This window comes from Vombatus ursinus, unplaced genomic scaffold, assembly GCF_900497805.2.
Source record: "Vombatus ursinus unplaced genomic scaffold, bare-nosed wombat genome assembly UNPS02000580.1, whole genome shotgun sequence".
Classification (NCBI taxonomy): domain Eukaryota; kingdom Metazoa; phylum Chordata; class Mammalia; order Diprotodontia; family Vombatidae; genus Vombatus; species Vombatus ursinus.
In genome coordinates, this window is record NW_020940358.1 from 2,306,462 (window position 1) to 2,327,158 (window position 20,697).

Genomic DNA, 20,697 nt, shown 5'->3' on the forward strand with positions numbered 1-20,697 from the left:
TGGCTGCATCAATCAGAAGAGTTCCGAAGTCTATGGTCTTTAAGAAGTCTTTCCCAAACAGGCCTCTGGAAGTGATCTCTTCCTAGGCATCTCCCCGCTGCCCCCCTCCCACCTCCACCCACCGTTTCTCATTACTCACTGACCTCTCATTAGCTTACTACACTTGCCCTCGAATCAGACTTACATGTATATGTGTAGTATCTCTATGATAGATTGTAAGATCCGCTGATATTTGGGGCAAGTTTTCTCATCTCTGTACCCCAGCCCCTAGCATGCAGCCTTTTCTGACAAACCCTGCGATTTCATCTGTGTAGGGAGCTCCCTCCACCCACGCAGGGCAGCATATTCTCTGCACCTTAGGATCTTAGAGAATGTTCTGGGCCACTGAGAGGTTAAGTGATTTGCCTAGCGTCTCGAACAGCCAGTACGTATCAGAGGCAGGCCTTCAATCAACCTAGAGATCTCCCTGACTCCGAAGCCAGCACGAACAAGCTGCCTCTCCTGGGCTCTGGACTCTGGCAGGTGTCTGAGGCTCTGGGCCCAAACTGTTCTGCAGCCTCGGGGGCTGTGGCCAGAGACCAAAAGCCACCGGAAACAATGGTTGCTTCTCTTATTTGCTGCGTAGGTTTCGTCGCTTTGATCATCTGTGGATGAGCCGGGTGTGGTCCCCACCTGAGGTCTGCCCAGATGGGAGAAAAGGAGAGGAGGGCAACCCCTTCTCTCACCCTTTCTCGCTCCCTCATCCCACGCCTGTTCAAGCAGGGGTAGTCAGTCCAGCTTCACCATCCCGTCTTCACCCATCCCCCATCCTAGGGTCCGCAGGGGACTGGGGGTGGGGCAGAGGAAAGGAGGATGTGGGGCGGGGGGGGGGGGCTAGCCCCTCCAACCAGGACCAGGCACGGGGGAGGAGTCAGGACACCTGCAGCTCCCCTCTCGCCCTTCCCCCCAGAAAACTTCGCCTGGTTCCGGGCCAAAGCAAATTGGAGAGTCTGGGCTGGGCAGGGGCCTTTGTTCCGCGCCTCTCAGTCCTTCTCTTACATCCGTAGGTGCTCATTGAACACTTAGCTTTGCATCCCTCTAATGCACTTACCTTGCGTTTCTGTGCTTTGTGGCTATTTGCGTCCAGTCTCCCTGATAGACGGTGAGCTTCATGAAGCCGAGACCTTATCATATCTACATTTTATCTTATTTCCCCCAGCACTAGATCCCGAGCTTTGCGCACGGTAGGCACTTAATAAATACTTGCTGCATGAATGAAAATCGCTGTTACTAGATCTCGTAGGCTGGCCTAGGGGCCAGGCAGAAGACGGTCCCCCCACACTGCCCCCAGCCTTGGGGGTGGGGGGTAGGGAGGAGGGGCAGGAAGGGCGGGCTCAGGCTCAGGAGGGGGAGGGAGAGGGGGCCCCCAGCCGGTGCTGCCTTCTGAAAACCGCCCAAACGCCTCCAGCACTCACCCAGGTACCTCACGGACAGCGGGCAGCGCCCACCCAAGCCCAAACCCTGCAGGTACCGTGATCCCTGACTCCTTCGACGGGTGACCCCGAGGACGACTGCTAGCTGAGAGGGAACTGGACTCTGAGGCTATTGGAGTCCCCTTGTACCGCATGACTTCGGTCTTCCCACTCTCGGCTTTGCTGGAGAGACTTCCTGAGGGCTTCTGGAGCTGTCCTCAGTCTTCGTATCCCCGGTAAGGATACAGGGTCGACAGAGTAGGGTTACGGTGAGAGGGTAGACAGGCATCCTTAAAGGCCCTGCAACCCACTCTGGGCGACACCCAGGAATCCAGGTCCGGGAGACTTTTGCTCTGGTTCCGGCTTCTGGAGTCGTCAGGGCACACGCCCGAGTCTGGAACCTAGCTGGTCACTGGAGCCAGAGCCTGTGTGCGGGAAGGGAGAAGGCAAGGAACTCTGATTTCGAGAAGCGGGAAGCCAGGGAACTCTCCACTCGTGGTCTGAGCCCTTGCATGGAAGTTGGTCATTTATTCCCCCCCCTTCCCCCCCCCCCCTCCCGCGCGCTCCTTCTCCCAGGCACAGAGAAGGATAAAAACGGGGCCGGGGCCAGCATGTGGAGAACCCAGGATTCCAGGCTCCCAGATATCTCCACGTGCCTCAGGCCCTTTCTTCCCCCTTCCACCTCCTTTCCCAGCCTATTAGAAACCTGTCCTAACCTTCACCTCTTCTGCACAAAATTCCTACTGTCCTTACAGTTGCCCTATCCCCAAACTCAAAGAATCTGGATCCTAACCGTGGTAGAGTTGCTCATGATTAGTGACCTCAGGTAAGTAGTCTTTGAGCCTTCAGGGCCCATTTTCAAGTAGACAGTCGTTCCTAGAGGGATGATTGAATTGGGGTGAGGGGGGGGGGAAGAAGAAGGGTTGCAGCTCTATGTCTTGGAATGAAGTCCCTGCCCCTTCAGTCCCTTTTCTCCCTTTCCTCTGTAGACCGAGTTTTGTCTGTAGAAGAAAACTAAATGGGAGAGGGAGAGAAACTAAGCCTAGAGGAGTTGCCTACCCCACCTCCCCTTTGGCCCTCAGTTTCTCCTTTCACAAAAACCAGGGGGTTAGACTGGATGGCTTCTTCCTTTCCTTCTAGATCCTACATTTTATGAGTGGGGGCCAGAAGGGGAGGAAGTGATCTGTCTGATGTCACACAGGTAGTAAATGGCAAAACTAAGATTCATGTCTAGGTCCTTTAATTACAAATCCAGTACTCTTGGATATATGCGCCATTAATGTATACTTGGATAAATGCACCATGTTGTCTCCCAGTGATATTAAAGAAATACACAGGAAATGCAAGAGTCAGTCACAGAGCCAGGACTGGAACCCAAGTGCCCTGACTCCTAGCCTATGGCTTTTGATTCTATACCATCTACCTCCCTCAGGGCATGGTATGAAGGGTGGGATGGTGACTGATAGTCTCAGCAATGGGAACCTGAGACAAGAGTGAGGGAGCTCCTCTATCATGCACCCCCATAGGGAAAAAGTGTTGGAGAGGCTAGGAGGAGGAGAAAGAGGACATGGCAAAGGAGAGAGGGGATTATGGAGGATCTCAACTTGGAGAGGGGGAGGGAAGAGTCAGAAGGAGTTGAGCAGCACATGGGCAGGAGCTGTGTTGGGGAGAAGCCTGTAGCTCAGGAATATGTCCGTGGGTAGGAGCTCTGGGGGAGGGACGGAAAGTGAAAGAACTGGCAAAAGATGAAGAATCCAATATGGTGTCCTGGGTACACAAAGAAAACCTTCCAGCCTCCCTTCTTCATCCAACCCTAGAGCAGTAGACCTGCCCAGCCCCAGCCCCAGCCCCATATTTCTTCTCTTATTCGTTGCAGGCCTTGGGTTGAGGATCTTACGCTTGTGCTTCCAAATGGTTTCTGGGAGGTCTTTGGGGCAGTGGGGTGAGGGAATGCTTCTTATCATTAGGGCAGAAGACTGTTAATTTCATCTGCCCAAACACTGAATGGAGACTGGACAACTTGGGGACCCCATCTGACTGGCCTCCCTGAGGCTCTGCTTCAGGATCTGAGGGAGGGGGAGGATTCATAGCAGACACAAATAGAAACCCAGAGAACAAGTGTTGGGGAATGGGGAAGGGGATGATGAAATTAACTTCCCTTCAGACTAGGGGAGGGCTCAGGGATGGAAAGGGAAATAGGATGGTGGTCCATCTCCTAGGCCTAAATTGATTGAGAAATTCCCAAGGTCATCTGTCTAATGCTGTTCTCACAACTAGACACATGAGACTAGGTGAAACTGGGCATCAGATAAGACCAGGCAGTGTAGCCCTAAAGACTGACTATTTGTGCCTGGCCTCCTCCAGTCTGATTAGAGTTACATTGGCCTGACTCAATGGTGGGTGCTAGTTGGCATTTAAGCCATAGTGAAAACTCTACTTTGAAATAGAAGGAGGGTGGGACATGGCCAGTTCAGGGCACTGCTAGAGACTGAGAATTAGACAGCTTGGCATAAAGGGTATGCCCCTTTTTCTGCCATATCTGGACCACAGGGATATAGCTGGCTAGGCTCCCCTGGGGTATGCAGAAAAGAGTGGGGGAGGTGGATTCTCCAGGCTTTTCAGATTCAAATATCCCCTACAGATCCTGTCTGGGCCTTTAGGCTAAATTTAATGGTCAACTCCATCCATCACAGTAGAGGAACCAGAACCAAACTTCATTTTTATCTTTCTTATATTTAAGCATGCTTCACAACATAGTCAATAGAAAGCTGACTTTGAAGCTAGAAAGACCTGGGATCCAGTCTGCCTTGGATGCTTCCTAGCTGTGTATCCATCCTTGTGTGAGCCATGACCTCTCAACGAGCTAGGCAGCTCTCTAAATGATAAGTTGTAGGGAAGGTGCCAACCACCCGGGAGTGGTGTACTGTACCAATTAAATCACCTGTCTGATCCCTTTTCTAGCTACATTATAGATGGGGTCTGGCTTCAAGGATGTGTAGTCCAAAGGCCACAGCCTGATTTCTCCTATTTTTGGCCAAGATTCTCAGGCTTGAGTCCTCAGCCGTCATCCTATGTGGGGGGGGGGGGGGGGGGGAAAAAGCCACACTCCTTGTACTGAGAGGGAACACTGGGTGAATTTCCTTTAAGTGATTACTTCTTTTCTAGCTCAAAAAGAAACTTCCCATAAGAAAATAAAATGTCTTTTACTGAGGTCATTGGTAAGAGCTAACCATGCCACCCATGGAGCTGGGAATGGAGTCCTCCTCCCCTCCAACCCTCCATCGTCTTCTCAACTTTCCTCCCACTCCCAAAGCTCTGTGTGTAGGACTATGGTTTTAGCCAAGGAGTGGCTTATGGACAGGATGGGTGGTGTGTGAGAGTTCCTCCCCTGGGCTCTGGCCTGCAACATTGGGTTGAGTGTCTCATGCTATACCCTAACTCTCACCAAGAAGCCTCAGAAAGAGGCAGGAAGTTTAACATACTTCACCTCTGGTTTCTTCCAGCTCTGTCCACTAAGACCGAGGCCAAGCCTCACCTCCCTGAGCTCTGGCATTCTTCCCCTCTCTGCCCAGGTAGGATCATACCCAGCAAAGGGTTCTGGGCACAAATAGGTATTTAATAAATGCTTGTTGAATAGAACAGCTGTTGAATTTGTTTGTGGAATGGGAGTCAATCTCCCAGAACTCCTGCACCCTGGGCCCACCACGATGGAGCAGGTGTGGTTTCCTCTCTGGCTAGTTTAGACGCTGACAATGATTATGTCTGTGAGTTGAATAGACTGGTATGAAAGGACCAGGTAGGCAGATTCCTTTGCTTTGTGTGATGCTACAACTGTCAGGCAGCCTACACCCAGACAAGAGATTATCATTTAGGGCAAAGCCTTCTCCCCTGACTTTGGTAATACCTGTATTATGTGCGACATAAATGTTTGTCATATGGCATCCTGTGCTAATAACTCTGGGTGGGGGGGCAGCGCTGGTTATGGGAAGGAGCAATCAGGCCTTGGGCATCCCTGAGACAAGGGCCTTCCTCATTCACCTGCAACTTTTGCCTGCTATAGAGGTGAGGAAGATGCTGAGGCTACAAGATGAGATATTTCTGGAGTAGGAGCTAAAGAAGGAAGAATTGGTCACTGAGAAGATGGGGGCCTGCTAGAATGGTTCGGGCTGGGGATTCCAAGCTGGATGAGAGTCTGGGCTCACTGGCTCCTCCCTACAGCACCAGAATCTGCAGCTGCTGAACCAATGGGGCTGGATATGAAGCGCTGGGTGGTCCCCATTACACTGGTCCTGACTGTCTGCACAGCTATTACTCTGGTGCTGACCCTCCTGGCCACTAACACCACCCTTCCCCCAGGAACCAAGGTGATTGCCTCCAATAGCCCTTAGCATACCCTCCCCTCCCCAAGACTCCTAAACCCCTCCCTTTCTACCTCTTAACCACTCAAATTTAACATCAAAAATCTCCTTCCCTGAACCCCTAAACTTCTCCCCTTTCTCTTCACCACCCAAATTTCCTCTGAGACCAAAATTTCCCTTCCTGAGCCCCTAAACTCTATATTCTGATGTCCTTCCCTGACTCCCGATTCCCATTCTTCCTGCACCAGCAAGCCCCTTTCTCCCTAACCTTCAGCTCTACCAGCCTCCTCACTTTTCCTGAGCCCCTCAAATCTAGCCCTCCCTAAACCCCAATCTTCCTTCATTGCCGCTCCCTAGATTTTCCCTTCTTAACCCTCCCTCCTTATTACTTTTCCAAATCTCTGACCCTCATCCTCAAACTTGGCATTGGGACCTTCGCAAACCCTCCCTCCTCTCCCACTCATTCCTCAGTTCGGTCTCGTGTTTGATGCTGGCTCTTCGCACACATCCCTCTTCGTGTACCAGTGGCCTGGGGACAAGGAGAATGACACAGGCGTGGTCAGCCAGACCATGGCTTGTGATGTGCAGGGTCTGTGAGAGGGCGGGAGAGGCAGTGTGTACTTGGGACCCCATTGCGACCAGCCCTACCCTTCTCTGCTGACCCCATCGGCCCCCACCTCACTCTGCCCCTGGGTATCCCTCCACGGCCCCCAGCCTCTCTCTTCCTTCCCTGGCCCTGCTCCCATTCACCCCCCCACCCCACTTGAACTGGCTCACACCTGCCCCGGTGCTCACATGACTCCGCCTGCAGGCGATGGCATCTCCAGCTATGCTCGCAACCCTGAAGCTGCGGGAAGGTCCCTGCGGCCATGTTTAGATGAAGCAGTGAAGCTGATCCCAGCCCCACAATTGGCTCAGACACCCGTGTACTTGGGCGCGACAGCGGGGATGAGAATCCTCAGGTACTATCTCCTTCCAGGGCTGTCTATCCTACTCCCCAGTGCCCCCAACCCCATCCTTCCTGCACTCCCTCCTAAACCTTCCTACCCCTTAGGCAGAAAGAGGGAACGGGCTTGAGAATCTTGGTAGTCTAATGGAAAGAGGGCTGGCTCTGAAGGTAGAGGAGGACAGGGTTCAAATCCTGCCACTGAAACTATATGGATTACCTTGGACAGGTCACCTAATCTCCCTAGGCCTCAGTTTCCTCATATGTCAAATGAGAGGGTTGGAATAGATAGCCTCTTAGGTCTTTTCCAACTGTAGATTTATGATCCTATTTCCTCCCTGGAATCCCAACTACCAAGACCTCCCATTGGGCTACTTCTACCACCACCAACTCAACCTATGCTAATCCTACTTTTCTGCTTCCCCAGACTCACATATCAACTCTGCTACTTCTTTGAGTGGCATTAGATAAATAGGTGAACTGAACCAAAGGATCTCTGAGATCCCTTCCCGCTACCTCTTGTCCTGAGAATTCCCATCCTTATTACTCTGAGCCTAGGGCCCAAGACAGACATTTTCCCAACCATACAACCCATCTCTCCCTCTCTCCCTGGTAACCTTTTTTCTCCTTTTACCTTTCTGTCCCCCTACCTGACAGATCCTGAGTATTAGCGGGAGTATTAGGAGACTGACTTTAGAACTTTCTTTTAGCCTGCAGGACCCAAAAGCTGCTGATGGGGTCTTGGCTGAGGTGGGCAAGACCATCCAGGAGTACCCCATGGATTTCCGAGGGGCTCGGATCATCTCTGGTGCTGAGGAGGGAGCCTATGGTTGGATCACCATCAATTACCTCTTAGATACATTCACCAAGGTTATTCCCACCCCCTGAGTCTCTCTGAAGGCCCTGATCCCCCTGCCTGCCATCCTGGCCCTGGCTTTTCTTGTGTTTCATCTAATAACACCCCCTACCCACCCCCTCCCTTTAGAGCTCTTGGCTTCCCTAAACTGCATACCCTCTCACAGGGCTTGTTCTAACATTGCCTCTGTATGGACAGTATTCAGTCAAGAATGGAGGCTGGATCCGCCCTCCAGCAAGCACGGTGCTTGGGGCCCTGGACCTGGGAGGGGCTTCAACCCAGATCAGCTTCCTCCCCAGTGGATCCATTGCAGACCCAGCCACTGCCTCCCATTTCCGTCTGTATGGCTTCAACTACACCATCTATACACACAGCTACCTGTGCTATGGGCAGGCCCAGGCGCAGAAGCAGGTGATCCAGAAGTTGAGCCAGGTGAGCCCCCTAGGCAATATGGGGCATGGAGTAGAAGGAGTTGATGGGGCACTGGAAGCAGAGGAACCTAATGGGGGTCGCTATAGACACATGATGGGGGGCAGGGGCATCATAGGACTTATTGACAGGGGGTGGGGAGAACGTTTCTCAGGCTGGTGACCTGGTGACAAGACAAGGTCCTAAGACAAATTCTGCAAAGCTCTGATCTTTCTTCTGTCTCCCCCCAACCCCAAATCCCTGAAGTACCAAAGGAGGGCCCTCCTCGATAATCCTGGGCAACATTGCCCTGCTTCAGGGAGATCAATTCAACATCAACAGATGTTTATAATGACTCCTCTGGGTTCTTACACAGAAACGACATAGAATACAGTCCCTGCCCTTGGGCATCTCACATTTCTGGGGGAGACAGAGGAAGAGCCCACCCGAGGAAGGACTCTAGGGGAAGGCTGGGGCCACTAGGTGGTGCCGTAGTGCACAGAGCGCCTGGCCTGGAGTCAGGAGGATTCATCTTCCTGAGTTCAACCCTGGCCGCAGACACTCAACTAGCTGGGTGACCCTGGGCAAGTCACTGAACCCTGTCTGCCTCAGTTTCCTCATCTGTAAAATGAGCTGGAGAAGGAAATGACAAACCACTCTAGTATCTCTGCCGAGAAAACCCCAAATGGGGTCACAAAGAGTCACACACAACTGAACGACAACAAGGGGAAGACAGAAAAGGAGCAGATCCAGGCTTGACTCTTGGAGACCTGAAAGTCTCAGGGAAACAGTGGGGTGTAATGTACTTAGAGTCAGGGGATCTCAATTCGGAACGTACCATTGCTCTTGCTAGCTGTGCAACTTTTCTGGGCCTCAGTTCCTTTATTCGTGAAGTCAGGGGGTCGGATTTGTTGGTCTCTAAGGCCCCTTCCAGCCCCAAATTATTATTCTATGAGACAAACAAGAGCATATCTAGGCCCTTCACTTGGGCAGCTGAGAGTCTGGGGTAGGGGGGTGGGGAACATAATACCTACAGGAAGAAACCAGTGAACAACATGGGTCAGAACGTTGGGCTCGGATGCAGGTAGAGGGGTCGGTTTGGGTTGGAGGTGAGAGGCGGACAAGTTTCCTGGAGGAAGTGAGGTTTTAGCTGGACTTTGAAGAGTAGGGCCAAAGTAAAAACAGAAATAGGACCTAGAAACAGAAGGGGATGTGAGATTCTGGTCAAGTGTCAGTGGAAGACACCCACTGAGGAAGGTTGGAGCCAGGACGTGGCATTTGGCCACCGAGGAGCCATCAGTGATCGTGCCTACAAAGTGTGTGCTCTGAAGGATGGAGTTTGCTTCCTTTAAAGAGATGGAGAGAGATGAGGGGACTAAACTGAAATCTTTGGGTACTCCCCTGCCCAGCCTGAGGCCTGGTGGGCTACACTCTTATTATTCTCCATGTCCTCAAGGAGTCCCAGGCTACCCCTGGCCAGGTCGAGCATCCCTGTTACCACAAGGGCTTTAAGAATAAAGTGATGGCCCGGTCTATCTATGACAGCCCCTGCACGGCCCACCTGCAGCCACGAGGTTTCAACTTGAACCAAGAGATGGCGCTGGTGGGCACAGGCAACGTCACCAAGTGCCAGCAAGCCATCAGAGCCATCTTCAATTTTACCGCCTGTGGCCTCCATCATCCCTGCGCATTCAATGGCACCTACCAGCCTGACGCCAGTGGCCAGTTCTTTGTAAGGCTGGGTCCTTGGGGGGTGGTGAGCTGGGGGCAGTGAAAGGATGTTGGCTGGGTGGGGTCTGCCCTTTCTGTGTTACCTCTCAGGCTGCGGCAGTTCACCAGGCATTTACCGAGCATCTACCCTGTGCAGATTCATATACTAGATAATGGGGGAAAGTGAAAGTTTTATTTAGGTACAGTTCCTGCTTCTGTGGAACTCGCAGACCCATGCTGGGAGGGAGACAAGCCATGCACATAAATGACAGTAATGTGCCATGAGAAGCTGTGTGGTGCAACAAGTAGAATGCTGGACTTGGGCATCAGGAGACCTAGGTTCCAGTTCTCCCTCAGACACATAACTGAAGTGTAACCCTGAGTACATCAACTGACTTTCCAAACCTTAGCTTCCTCTTTGGTGAAATTAGGACAGTATTTCTACCAAGAGGCAGCACAGTATAATGAACAGAGAATGGCCTAGGAGTCTGAAAGGCCTGGGTTCAAGTCTTGCCTTTGTTACATACTGGCCGGGTGACCCTGGATAAGTCATGACCTCTTGATGCCTCAGGTGGAGGTGGTGCTAACCTGCATTGTTAGAGGAACTTTCCTCACTGGGAGTTCACTCACTGAAATTGCAGGTTCGGTCCAAATTTTTTTTTCTAATACCCATCTCCTGTGGGAGGAAAATACACTGTAAAGTACTACATAAATGTATTGTTAATATAAGGTAACATAATTATTTTATTATATTATTGTTAATATTATATGATAAATGCATAAGAATATTACAAAGCAAAGAACTACATGAGGTCAGTCAGTCAGTCAGTCAACAAACATTTATTCCTTAGTTACTGTGTGCCAGGTATTGTGCTAAGCACTTTCAGTGATCGGGTAGAAAGATAAGCAGGTGAAAGAGATGCTGGTGGCAGAGAGAGGACATACCAGGTAGTGGGGGCAGTATGAGCCCTTGCTCACAGAGGCAGGACAACATAGACCACCCTGAAGGCTGGAGTGGTGTCCATGGAGGGGAGGAGCATGAGAGAGAGAGCATTTGAGAGAAGGCTGTAAAGGTTGGGCCTCAAGGGCCTTGAATGCCAAGACAGGAATTTGAATTTGGCTCAGTGGGCAATAGGGAGCCACTAATGTTATATCAGGAGCATCCCCAAGAAGGGTAGGGATATATCAGAGGACTGCCCCTGCTGGCTCTTTCCATCTGGGCAGTCTCTTACCTCCTCTGATTTTGTCCCACAGGCTTTCTCTGCCTTCTTCTATACCTTCAACTTCCTCAACATTACCTCGGGCCAGTCTCTGTTGGAGGTCATGGACACCATTAAGCAGTACTGCAGCCGGAGTTGGACAAATGTGAGTTCAAGGAATGAATGAGGGTGGGATCCAGGTTCCATGGGGCTTCACAGGGAATCTTGCCGATTTGTGTGTGTAGAGGGGGGCTTCAGGGTGAGTACTGAGTCTAGGTATGATGCTGAATCCTAATGGTCAGAGGCCAGAATTCAGAGGTCAGGCTCAGATATCTGGGGAGTCCTTGTTGGCTATTAGATGAATTAAAGTCCCTCATTCCTGGGGGGTGGGGTGGGCTCTAATTTTGGACAGTCTTGAACACCCAGATTTGAAATCTGATCAGTCCTTAGGCAGTGCAGAGCCATTAGCATCAGGGCACCCAACTTGTATGTCAGTCCATATTCTTTCTATCAGCCAAGAATTGGCTTTGCTCTATTTAACATTCTCCATTTAAGATGGAGAATCAGGGGTTCAGGGTAGAGTTGGGCAGACTAGGGTAAGATTAGGACAGCCCAAGCCTTGGGCTTGCTTGTCAATGGAAAGGAGAGGCAAAAAGACCTGTCCACTCATTTTCAGGTGACTGAAAGTTACCCCAAACACAACTTGCACTGGCTTCAAGATTACTGTGCTAATGCCAACTATATCCTGGTACTCCTCCTGGAAGGCTACAAGTTCTCTGACAAGAGCTGGACCTCCATCAGGTTCCAACAGAAAGTGAGCATGGCTCTCTGGGATGGGGGAGGCAGGGAGAGACAGTGGTAAGCATGACCTCCCACAGTATGGGGCAGGGGGGCTGGAGCCCTGAACTCTCTCTGTTCTCTGACTGGAGCCTTTTCAATTTCTTACCCAGGGGAGCAAACAGGTGGATAGCAACATGTTTGGTGAAATGCACTTTCTTTTTTTCACAAAAGAAGGAACCAGGATTGGTTTGAACCCTGACCTTAATCCTCTCCCTTACTCACTAAAAGCCACATTAGACTGTTTCTGTTTTCTGCTAATAGTTGGCCTTCTGTGTGATCTGAAAACAATCGGTCAGGCAATAAACATTTATCAAGCCCCCACTATGTGCCAGGCACTATGCTAAGCATTGAGAACGCAAAAAGCAAAAGATGTCCCTAATCTCAAGGAAGTCACTGTGTAATAGGGTAGACAACTTGTGAACAACTAGGTACAAGCAAGCTACATACATTATCTGGTTTGTATTTCCAATTAATTCATTGGAAAAAATCAACAGAGGGAAGGCACTAGCATTAATGGGGACTGGGAAAGACTTCCAGTAGAAGGTGAGGGAATATTCCTTAGTTACTGTGTGCCACGTATTGTGCTAAGCTGAGAATTGAAGGAAGCCAGGAGGCAGCCATGAAGAGAGAGAGCATTCCAAGCATGGGGGACAGACAGCCAGTGAAAATGCCCAGATTCAGGAAACCGCCAGTCTTGTTTGAGAAACAGCAAGAAGGGGGCAGCTAGGTGGCACAGTGGATTGGCCCTGGAGTCAGGAGGACCTGAGTTCAAATCCAGCCTCAGACACTTGACACTTCCTAGCTGTGTGACCCTGGGCAAGTCACTTAACCCCAATTGCTTCACAAGAAAAAAAAAGAGAGAAACAGCAAGAAGGCCATTGTCACTGGGATGAAGAGTACATTGGAGGGGTAGAGTATAAGGTGTAAGAAGACTGGACAAGTGAGGGACAGCAGGTTAGAAAGGGTTTTGAATGTTAAACAGAGGATTTCATATTTGCTGCCGAAGGCATCTGGAGCCACTAGGGTTGATGGAGTAGGGAGTGACGCAGTCATACTGGCATTTTAGGAAGATCCCTTTGATGGCTGAGCAGAAGATGACCTGAGGTTGGGAAAGGCTTGTGGTAAGGCAGCCCAATCAGCAGGCTATTACAGTAGGCCATTCCTGAGATTGTGAGGGCTTGGACCAAGGTGGTGGCAGAGTCAAAGAGAAGGGTGTGTAAGTGAGAGATATTACTAAGGTAAATCAACAGGCCTTGGCAACAGATTGGCTAGTGGGGAGGGAGAGTAAAAAGTCAAGGATGACATATAGGTTGGGTGATTGGGAGAATGCTGGCATCCTGAGTGGTAATAGGGAAGCTAGGAAGAAGGGAGGGTTTGGGGGGAAAGATAATGAGTTCAGTTTTGGACACATTGAGTTTAAGATGTCTATGGGATACCTACTTCAAGATGTCCAATGGGCAGTTAGACATACAAGTCTAGAGGTCAGCATCAATTTGATAAGCAATCTGAGAATCAGCAGCATGAAGAAGACCACTGATTCCATAGGAACTACAGTTTTGTTACAGGTTATTTTTGGGCTGAGAGTATGGAAAATTCACCTAGTACCACCACCCCTCCTTCATTTCCTCCTCTCCTGGCCCCTTCCTGCCCATGTCTAGTTGAGTGGCATTGGTCTAAGACAAAGGAGTGTTAGGCAGGAAGCTGGGGCCGGAGGAAGCCCGGGCTTTGTGAGGCAACAGGAGGGAAACCCACACATTCTTCCTGAAGGGAAAAGCCTTCAAGAGGAGTTGAGGGAATCCCATGTGAATGAAAAGGGCTCTGGTGTCTGAAATCAAACCCTGTGAAATCTTCTTGTCCCCCACTGCCTTCCCTGTCTTCTCCTCCCAGGTCTCTGGCTCTCCCCTCATGACCTCAACTAGAATGTGCAAACAACCCTTTACTTTGGGCTTAGCAGAGACAAAGTTCAAGTTTCTCATAAGGAACTTTTACTAGGAGACCAAGGAGCAACAGAAACAAACAAGAAACATAGGAACAGCTGTAGAGTGGGAGGGCACAGGCCTCCGATCCACAGAGACGGAGGAGGGAAGTGAGACTTTCTGGTTGACAGGGAGGAGCTGGGGATCCCCTGAGTCCAGAGGTTCCATATTTAGAACTGGAATGTACTGAGAGGTCATCTTGTCCACTGTCCTCATTTGATGAGGAAATGAAAGCTCACATATGAGAAGTGACTTGTCCGCAGAGGTCATAAATCGCAGAATCAGGATTTGAGCCCAAATCCCAGAGCCTTCTTTAAGTGAGAGAATGCCTCTTTAATTCAGCCTGATTTAGACAGGGGGATGGACCAGGTGATTTCTGGGAGTTCTTAGAATTTTGAGGTGCCTCCAATTTGGCTCATTTCCTAAGTGTTCTCCCTCAACATGCACCCCCGTTATGTAGTGAAAAGAATGTTGAATTTGGAGTCAGAGAACGTGGATTTGAGGCCTGGGTCTTTTTCTAGCTAACTGTTATGATCTTGAACTTGTCATCATTTGACCTCTCTGAGCCTCATTTTCCTCATCTGTAAAAAGGAGCTAGCCATACTTGTACAACCAACCTCATAAGGTTATTGAAGGGAACAGAGATATAAGTTTTACAAAGTACTATATCAATGTGGGGCAGCTAGGTGGTGCAGTGTATAGTGTACTGGGCCTGCAGTTAGGAAGACTCATCTTTGTGAGTTCAAATCCCATCTCAGACACTTGGTAGCTTTGTGATCCTGGGCAAGTCACTTAACCCTGTTTGCCTCAGTTCCTTATTTGTTTAAAAAAAAAAAGATTCGGAGAAGGAAATGGCAAAGCACTCCAAGTCTCTGCCAAGCCTTGACCCCAGAGTTAAGTGGCAATGAGAATTCTCTTAGTGATAATATCATACCTCTGAACCATACAAAGGTTTTAGGGCCCAGGATGAGAGAAACATGGATTTGCCTTCTCTGGTAGCATAGGGGTTCTTAGGCACAGCCTCTGCTCTAACTCCTCTCTGTCCCTTGGCCAGGCTTCAGGGACAGACATCGGCTGGACCCTTGGATACATGCTGAACCTAACCAACATCGTTCCTGTTGAGGCTCCAGTTCATGTTCGTACCCAGAAGGAGGGACCCTGGGTCACCTCCATCATCTTCCTTGTACTTACTCTGGTTACAGCCCTGGTGCTGCTGCTGGCATACTTCTTCTGAGGGGAGTCTTCTTGTCTTGGGGGGAGGCCCAACCCCAGGGCCTTTCCTGTCCCTCTCTTCCTGCCTCTGGCTCAAGGAAGGGTCATTTTCAGCCCCTGACCCTGGAGGCCAAGGTAGCTGCTGGATATGGGCAAGGAGGTGATCCATGACTGCTCCATGTTTCTTATCACCTTACTCCCCATGTGTCTCACACCCTCTCTGTCTCACATGCCCTGAGTCTCTCTGCGTCCCTGTGTGTACCATATTCCACCCTACATATTGTTATCTAGTCACACCTCATTTTTCCCATCATTGTCAATCTGCTTCATTCCCAAAGGTCCCCCCTCACCATCCTCCCCTTCTATTTATTCTATAGACCTTGGATTAGGAGGAAAAAGGTTAGGGGCTCTCTTGCAATCACGAGCTGGTTTTCTCTGGGGAGACAGGGATCTTCAGGTGGTATATACATGTGCAAACACATGCATGGACCTAGTGGCACAATGATGTAAATACCTCCACCCTTATGCACACTGAGGGCTCAGGACCCCCATTTGGAAATCTTAATTAAAGTTAGGCTTATTCCAGTCTATACATCTGACTTTGTGTAAGCAGGGGCTTTGTGGGGAGGAGGAGGGGAGAACCAGAGCCCTGATTTGGGGGACTGACTACTTGGCTGAAGGCTCCAAAACTTACTCACCCCCACACACATCTGAGAGTGCCTTCAGTCATGTGCGAGGGTCACAGGAGTTCCCAGGATGATGGGAATACTCTTCTGTGTAGTATTCCCCTCGCAGCATACATACCTTAAACTACATGTGACCGGGTCAGGGCATTGGCTCTGAGAATAAGGCAGAAGATGAAGGTTCGGCATGGAGGGAGATGAGAAATAATCCGCTGTTGAGGAGACCAAAGCTGGGGAAGGGAAAATGAGGAGTTGCTCCTTCCCACTGGGGCCTTGGGGACTCTAGAACCTTGGAGTGTCCCAACACAGTGGTGTCTTAAACCCTTCTCAGGTCCCTGGGGCCTTGGCCTCTTGTTTTTGCTTTTTCCTCTCCCCCTCCCAGTCTTCCTGTTTTATTACTGGCATATACTTGGGAGAGGGAGTAGCGGTAATCTCTGATGATTCACATTGTTCAGAGACTCCAAGTCAGACCTATTCCCTAGGAGTGTCCAGAACAAGGGGGAAAGGGGGAGTAAAGCACTGTTCAGGCCTGGGTGGTTCCAAGAGGTGGGGAGGGGTTCGGGGCTGGAAGCTGTGCTGGAGTAGCACAACCCCAGAAAGCATGGCACAAACAAGTGGCCTGGATTCATTTGTCCTCTCCTAAAAATATTCATGTTCTGACCTGGGTGGAAGATCTTGGTGGGCTCCCTTGTGCCCAAAGATGTCATCTGTTTAGAGAATGTGACAGAGAGGAGGCAGAGGATGACTTGGCCCTTTGGAGGGCAACCACAGGGGTCTTTATGAATGGCTGAGTATATTGATCAGGGATTCTTAACTTTTTTTATGTCGTGGACCTCCTTTGGCTGTCTGGTAAAGCCTGTGGACCTCTTCTCAGAAAAAATGTTTGTTTTTTGTGGGTTAAGTGACTTGCCCAGGGTCACACAGCTAGTAAGTGTTAAGTGTCTGAGGCTAGATTTGAACTCAGGTCCTCCTGACTCCAAGGCCAGAGCTCTATTCACTGTACCACTTAGCTGCCCCAGAAAAATGTTTTTAAATACATGAAGTAAAATACATAAGATTATAAAGGATACCAATTATATTAAAGATGTGAATTTTTCCCATCCAATTTCATGTACCCACTGAAATTGATCCATGGACCTCAAGTTAAGAACCTCAAATAGATGATTCTCAGGAGTTTGAATTCAGGCTTTTCCACTTACTGACTGTGTGACATTAGCCAAATTACTTAACCTCTCTGGACCACAGTTTTCTTCTCAGTAAAATATGAGGTTTAGAGTAGATCTCCAAGGGCCCTCTCATCTCATAAATCCTGATACTTTCAACACCAGATGTGAGAGCTATCCTCTCTCCACCAGGGCTATCCATCCTTAATCTTTGAGATTTATATCATTGCTCCCCACCAAAACTCAAGGTGGTGGGTTCTGTTTCTGCTCTTGGGAAATCAAAGCTATTTTCTCAAGGCCTTTTCAGGCTACATTGAGCCCTGATTTTCCTCCCTGCCCCCTGCTTAATCCTCTTCTATCTGCCAGGCAATTAAACCCTCTGAACCTTAGGAGCCACTCATTCCCAAAACACTTGGGTCTCTTATTGCTGGGGTCCAGCTAGGGAATTCTTAGTGTAATAAAGATTAAGTTCCCTGTGCACCAGATAGGGAATGGACATATGTTTATTTATTTTTTCAAGTAACTAGTACCCCATGAAAATTGGACAGTGCTCTGTGAGAGCTGGGAAACTTGTCATATGCCCACTTGACTGTTAGGAGGCAATAGAACTGGTCTCCAGAGAAAAGTATCCTGGACAGTGCTACCCTCTTGTGGCTTCAGGTATGCATGACAGTTAAGGAAAGGGGGAAAACTAGAAAGGCAGAAATTTAGGCAATGAAAGAAGAGGTGGAAAGCATTAAGCCCTGGGAAGAGAAAGGAAACAGGTGGGAGTCCTTAGGTGAAACCTGAAAGTGAGGTCTGGGGTAAATCAGAGAAAATGCTGAGTTGGAAGCAAAGAATTCTCTATCATAGAGTTTGTGATAAACAACATGGGGTTGTTTATCACATGCTGACTCTAGATTTTGGGAGAATATGTTAAAAAGACTTCAGAAAAGAGCATAGGTCAAAGGACCATCAATTTAGAACTGGAAAGGACCTTAAAGTTTATCTGGCCACAGAATCCCAGACTTTTGAATTGGAAGAGACCTCAGCGGCCAAATCATATCCAAACTATTTAGCACAGTGCCTGGCATATTATAGGTGCTTGATAAACGTTTTTTGATTTATTGATAGTCTAAACCATATCCAAAAGGAATCCCTACTTCAACTTCCTAATCTCTACTTGAAGATCTCAAATTAGGAGGATGCTACCATCTCTTTCGGGAGGCCTTTCGAATTCTGGATAATTCTAATTGTTAGAATTTTCTTTTGATGTCTTTTCTGACATCAAATTTAAATTTCCATCTTTACAATTTCCATCCATTGCTTCTGATTCTACCCCCTGGGACCAATCAGAGCAAGTCTGACATTTATCTCTTCTCCATGACAGCCCTTCAAATATTTGAACACTGCTATCATGTCCCTAACATCTGCTCTTCTCTAGGCCAAGTATCCCCATTTCCTTTACCTGATCTTCGTGACATGGACAGAAGACCATTCATCATCATGGCTGCTTGGTGCATAGCTGGGCAGTTAGGTGACATGGAGAATAGAGTACTGGACTTGGAATCTGGAAGACCTGAGTTCCAATCCTGCTCAGACACTTACTAGCCATGATCCCTGGGCAAGTCACCTAACTTCAGTTTCCTCATCTACAAAATTGGGATAATAATGGCACTTACCTTACATGGCTGTTGTGAGGATCAAATGAGATAATATATGTCTAAAAGCATTTTACAAACCTTAAAGTGCTAGATAAATGTTACTTGTTATTTTTCTGATAACCCTTCTAATCATATTCTCCTATATATCAATGTCCTTGCTAAACTATCACACCCAGAACTTAATACAGTACTTCAGATGTGGTCTGACCCAGGCAGAATATAGGGAGACTATTACTCCTCTATTACTGGAAGCTATGAAGCCCATGATCATACCAACTTTTTCTGGCTGTTGCTTAAATCCTTTCCAGACAAACTGCTGTATAATTATGTCTCTCTCATACTTTGTTCATGAGATTGATGTTTTGACCTTAAATGTAAGATTTTTTATGTTCCCCTATTGAATTTCATCTTAGATTCAGCTAAATTTTCTAGTCTGTCAAGGTTTGGGTTTGTTGTTTTTTTTTTTTTGGTTAGGCAATGGGGTTAAGTGACTTGCCCAGGGTCACACAGCTAGTAAGTGTCATGTCTTAGGCCAGATTTGAACTCAGGTCTTCCTAACTCCAGAGCTGGTGCTCTATCCACGGCGCCACCTAGCTGCCCCTGTTTTGTTTTTTTTTTATAGTGATTCTGTTATCCAATTTGTCCCCTATCCTTCTCATCTTTATGTAATCTTCAAATGTGCTGAGCATGCCATCCACGCCTTTTATCCAAGTGTTGAATAAAAGTGTCCAGGGCTATGCACAGTAGGCATCCCTTGGGTACTCCCCTGGAAGCTCCAGTACTAAGTCAACAACAAGCTATCAACAACCATTCTTTAAGCCCAGTCATTGAATTACTTCTGAATTTACCTAACTGTATTATGCAGGGCCATCACTAGTCGTCTTGACTCTTGTCTTGCCACTGGATTCCAATGACTCTGAAGGACAGAGTGAGGCTGACAACTGCACAGCTCTGCCTCATTTAAATCCAATTCACTTGCAAGTCAAGACATCATCCTTATGATGTCATTGGTCCTCTTTTAGAATGAAGGATGATGAGGCAGCTAGGTGACGCAGTGGATAGAGCTCTGGCCTTGGAGTCAGGAGGACCTGAGTTCAAATCCAGTCTCAGACCAGACACTTGACACTTACTAGCTGTGTAACCCTAGGCAAGTCACTTAACCCCAATTGCCTCACAAAAAAAAAAGAGGGAAGGATGAACAACAATGACAACTACATTATCCAGTGGCCATCTTGCCATCTTTTCCACAAGAATGGCATAGGTTACTTTGTTACAAGCTCTGACAAGTACCTGTAAAATAAATATTTGAATTTTTTCAAGAAGGAGAAAGGGAAAGGAAAATAGATTTTTGTTAACTGAAATAAATAAATAAATAACTCTGTTAAAATCTAGGTAAACCACATCCATGGCATTTCCCTGATCTCCTAGTTTAATAATGTCATAAAAAAAGGAAATAAGGCTAGTCTGTTCTTGATGAACCCCTTCAGGTTCTTTGTAACTGCTTCCTTTTCTAGATATTTCCTGACTATCCCTTTAGTGTTTTGCTCTAGAATTTTCCTAGGAATTAAAGCCTAACTTGCCGATCTAAAGCTTGTTTACCCTGAGAGAGTTTGGGCACGAGATTCAACTGAGCCAAATCATCTCAAGAGCATTTATAGCAAATGGAAGACAACAAGCAGATACAAAATGGAGCAGATCAACTAGCGTGTCTGCAGTTATCTATTCCCAAATTGACTGCAGTAAAACTATGGCATTTGGACTCTATTATCTCAGTACCTGATGTGCCATATGAAGAAATGGAAATGGTATCCAAGAAAATGAGATCAGAAAAGCAGGTCAACCTAACTATATGCATACAGAGGAAATCTATTTTGAAGGTGACACAATTCTAAAATTTTGACATATTGCAAAGAGGGGTAGAGTCCATAGGAACGGAAAAGATCTTATTATAACCAAAAAAAGTGACCAAAGAGACATCAGTAACTACTGGCCTCTGTGCCTACTTTCCCATCTCAATAAAACATTTATGAGAATCATCCATGTTTATGCTGAGGTTATCTTCAATGAAAATGGTGATAAAAGAATAGTCAAGCTTTCACAGAAGATTCTCTGTAGCAGACCTCATCTTTACAGTCAGAGGAATACAAGATCCCACTGTTTATTGTTTATTGATTATTTTAAAAAGCATTTGATTCAGCAGAGTAGAGGTCAGCTCTAATGGCTCTCTTCCAACACAGTGTCTTTCATGTATA

General features: G+C 48.1%; 1 protein-coding gene across 6 annotated transcripts; it reads left to right on the forward strand.

The window, feature by feature from the left end:
- The first annotated feature begins 1,018 nt into the window (after positions 1-1,018).
- LOC114033843 (ectonucleoside triphosphate diphosphohydrolase 8-like) lies at positions 1,019-18,383 on the forward strand. 6 transcript variants are annotated; one of them, XM_027849480.1, is made up of 13 exons: positions 1,047-1,223; positions 1,448-1,687; positions 2,207-2,277; positions 4,955-5,023; positions 5,670-5,815; positions 6,281-6,398; positions 6,621-6,771; positions 7,466-7,625; positions 7,810-8,043; positions 9,476-9,751; positions 10,984-11,094; positions 11,605-11,742; positions 14,799-15,544. In XM_027849480.1, exons 5-13 carry the CDS (start codon positions 5,696-5,698, stop codon positions 14,976-14,978), a joined length of 1,488 nt encoding a protein of 495 aa, XP_027705281.1. In that variant the 5' UTR covers positions 1,047-1,223; positions 1,448-1,687; positions 2,207-2,277; positions 4,955-5,023; positions 5,670-5,695; the 3' UTR covers positions 14,979-15,544. The 6 variants fall into 6 exon arrangements, with proteins under 6 accessions (XP_027705276.1, XP_027705281.1, XP_027705297.1 ...); XM_027849475.1 differs by lacking the exons at positions 1,047-1,223; positions 2,207-2,277 and adding an exon at positions 1,019-1,042; XM_027849496.1 differs by lacking the exons at positions 2,207-2,277; positions 14,799-15,544 and adding an exon at positions 18,226-18,383.
- The last annotated feature ends 2,314 nt before the right edge of the window (positions 18,384-20,697 follow it).

Bases quoted from the DNA above. Each gene is read 5' to 3' on its own strand.
- LOC114033843 (XM_027849475.1), top strand. From the start codon at position 5,696: ATGGGGCTGGATATGAAGCGCTGGGTGGTCCCCATTACACTGGTCCTG. The intron at 9,752-10,983 runs GTAAGGCTGGGT...TTTGTCCCACAG, and splicing joins ACGCCAGTGGCCAGTTCTTT to GCTTTCTCTGCCTTCTTCTA. The intron at 11,743-14,798 runs GTGAGCATGGCT...TCCCTTGGCCAG, and splicing joins CCATCAGGTTCCAACAGAAA to GCTTCAGGGACAGACATCGG.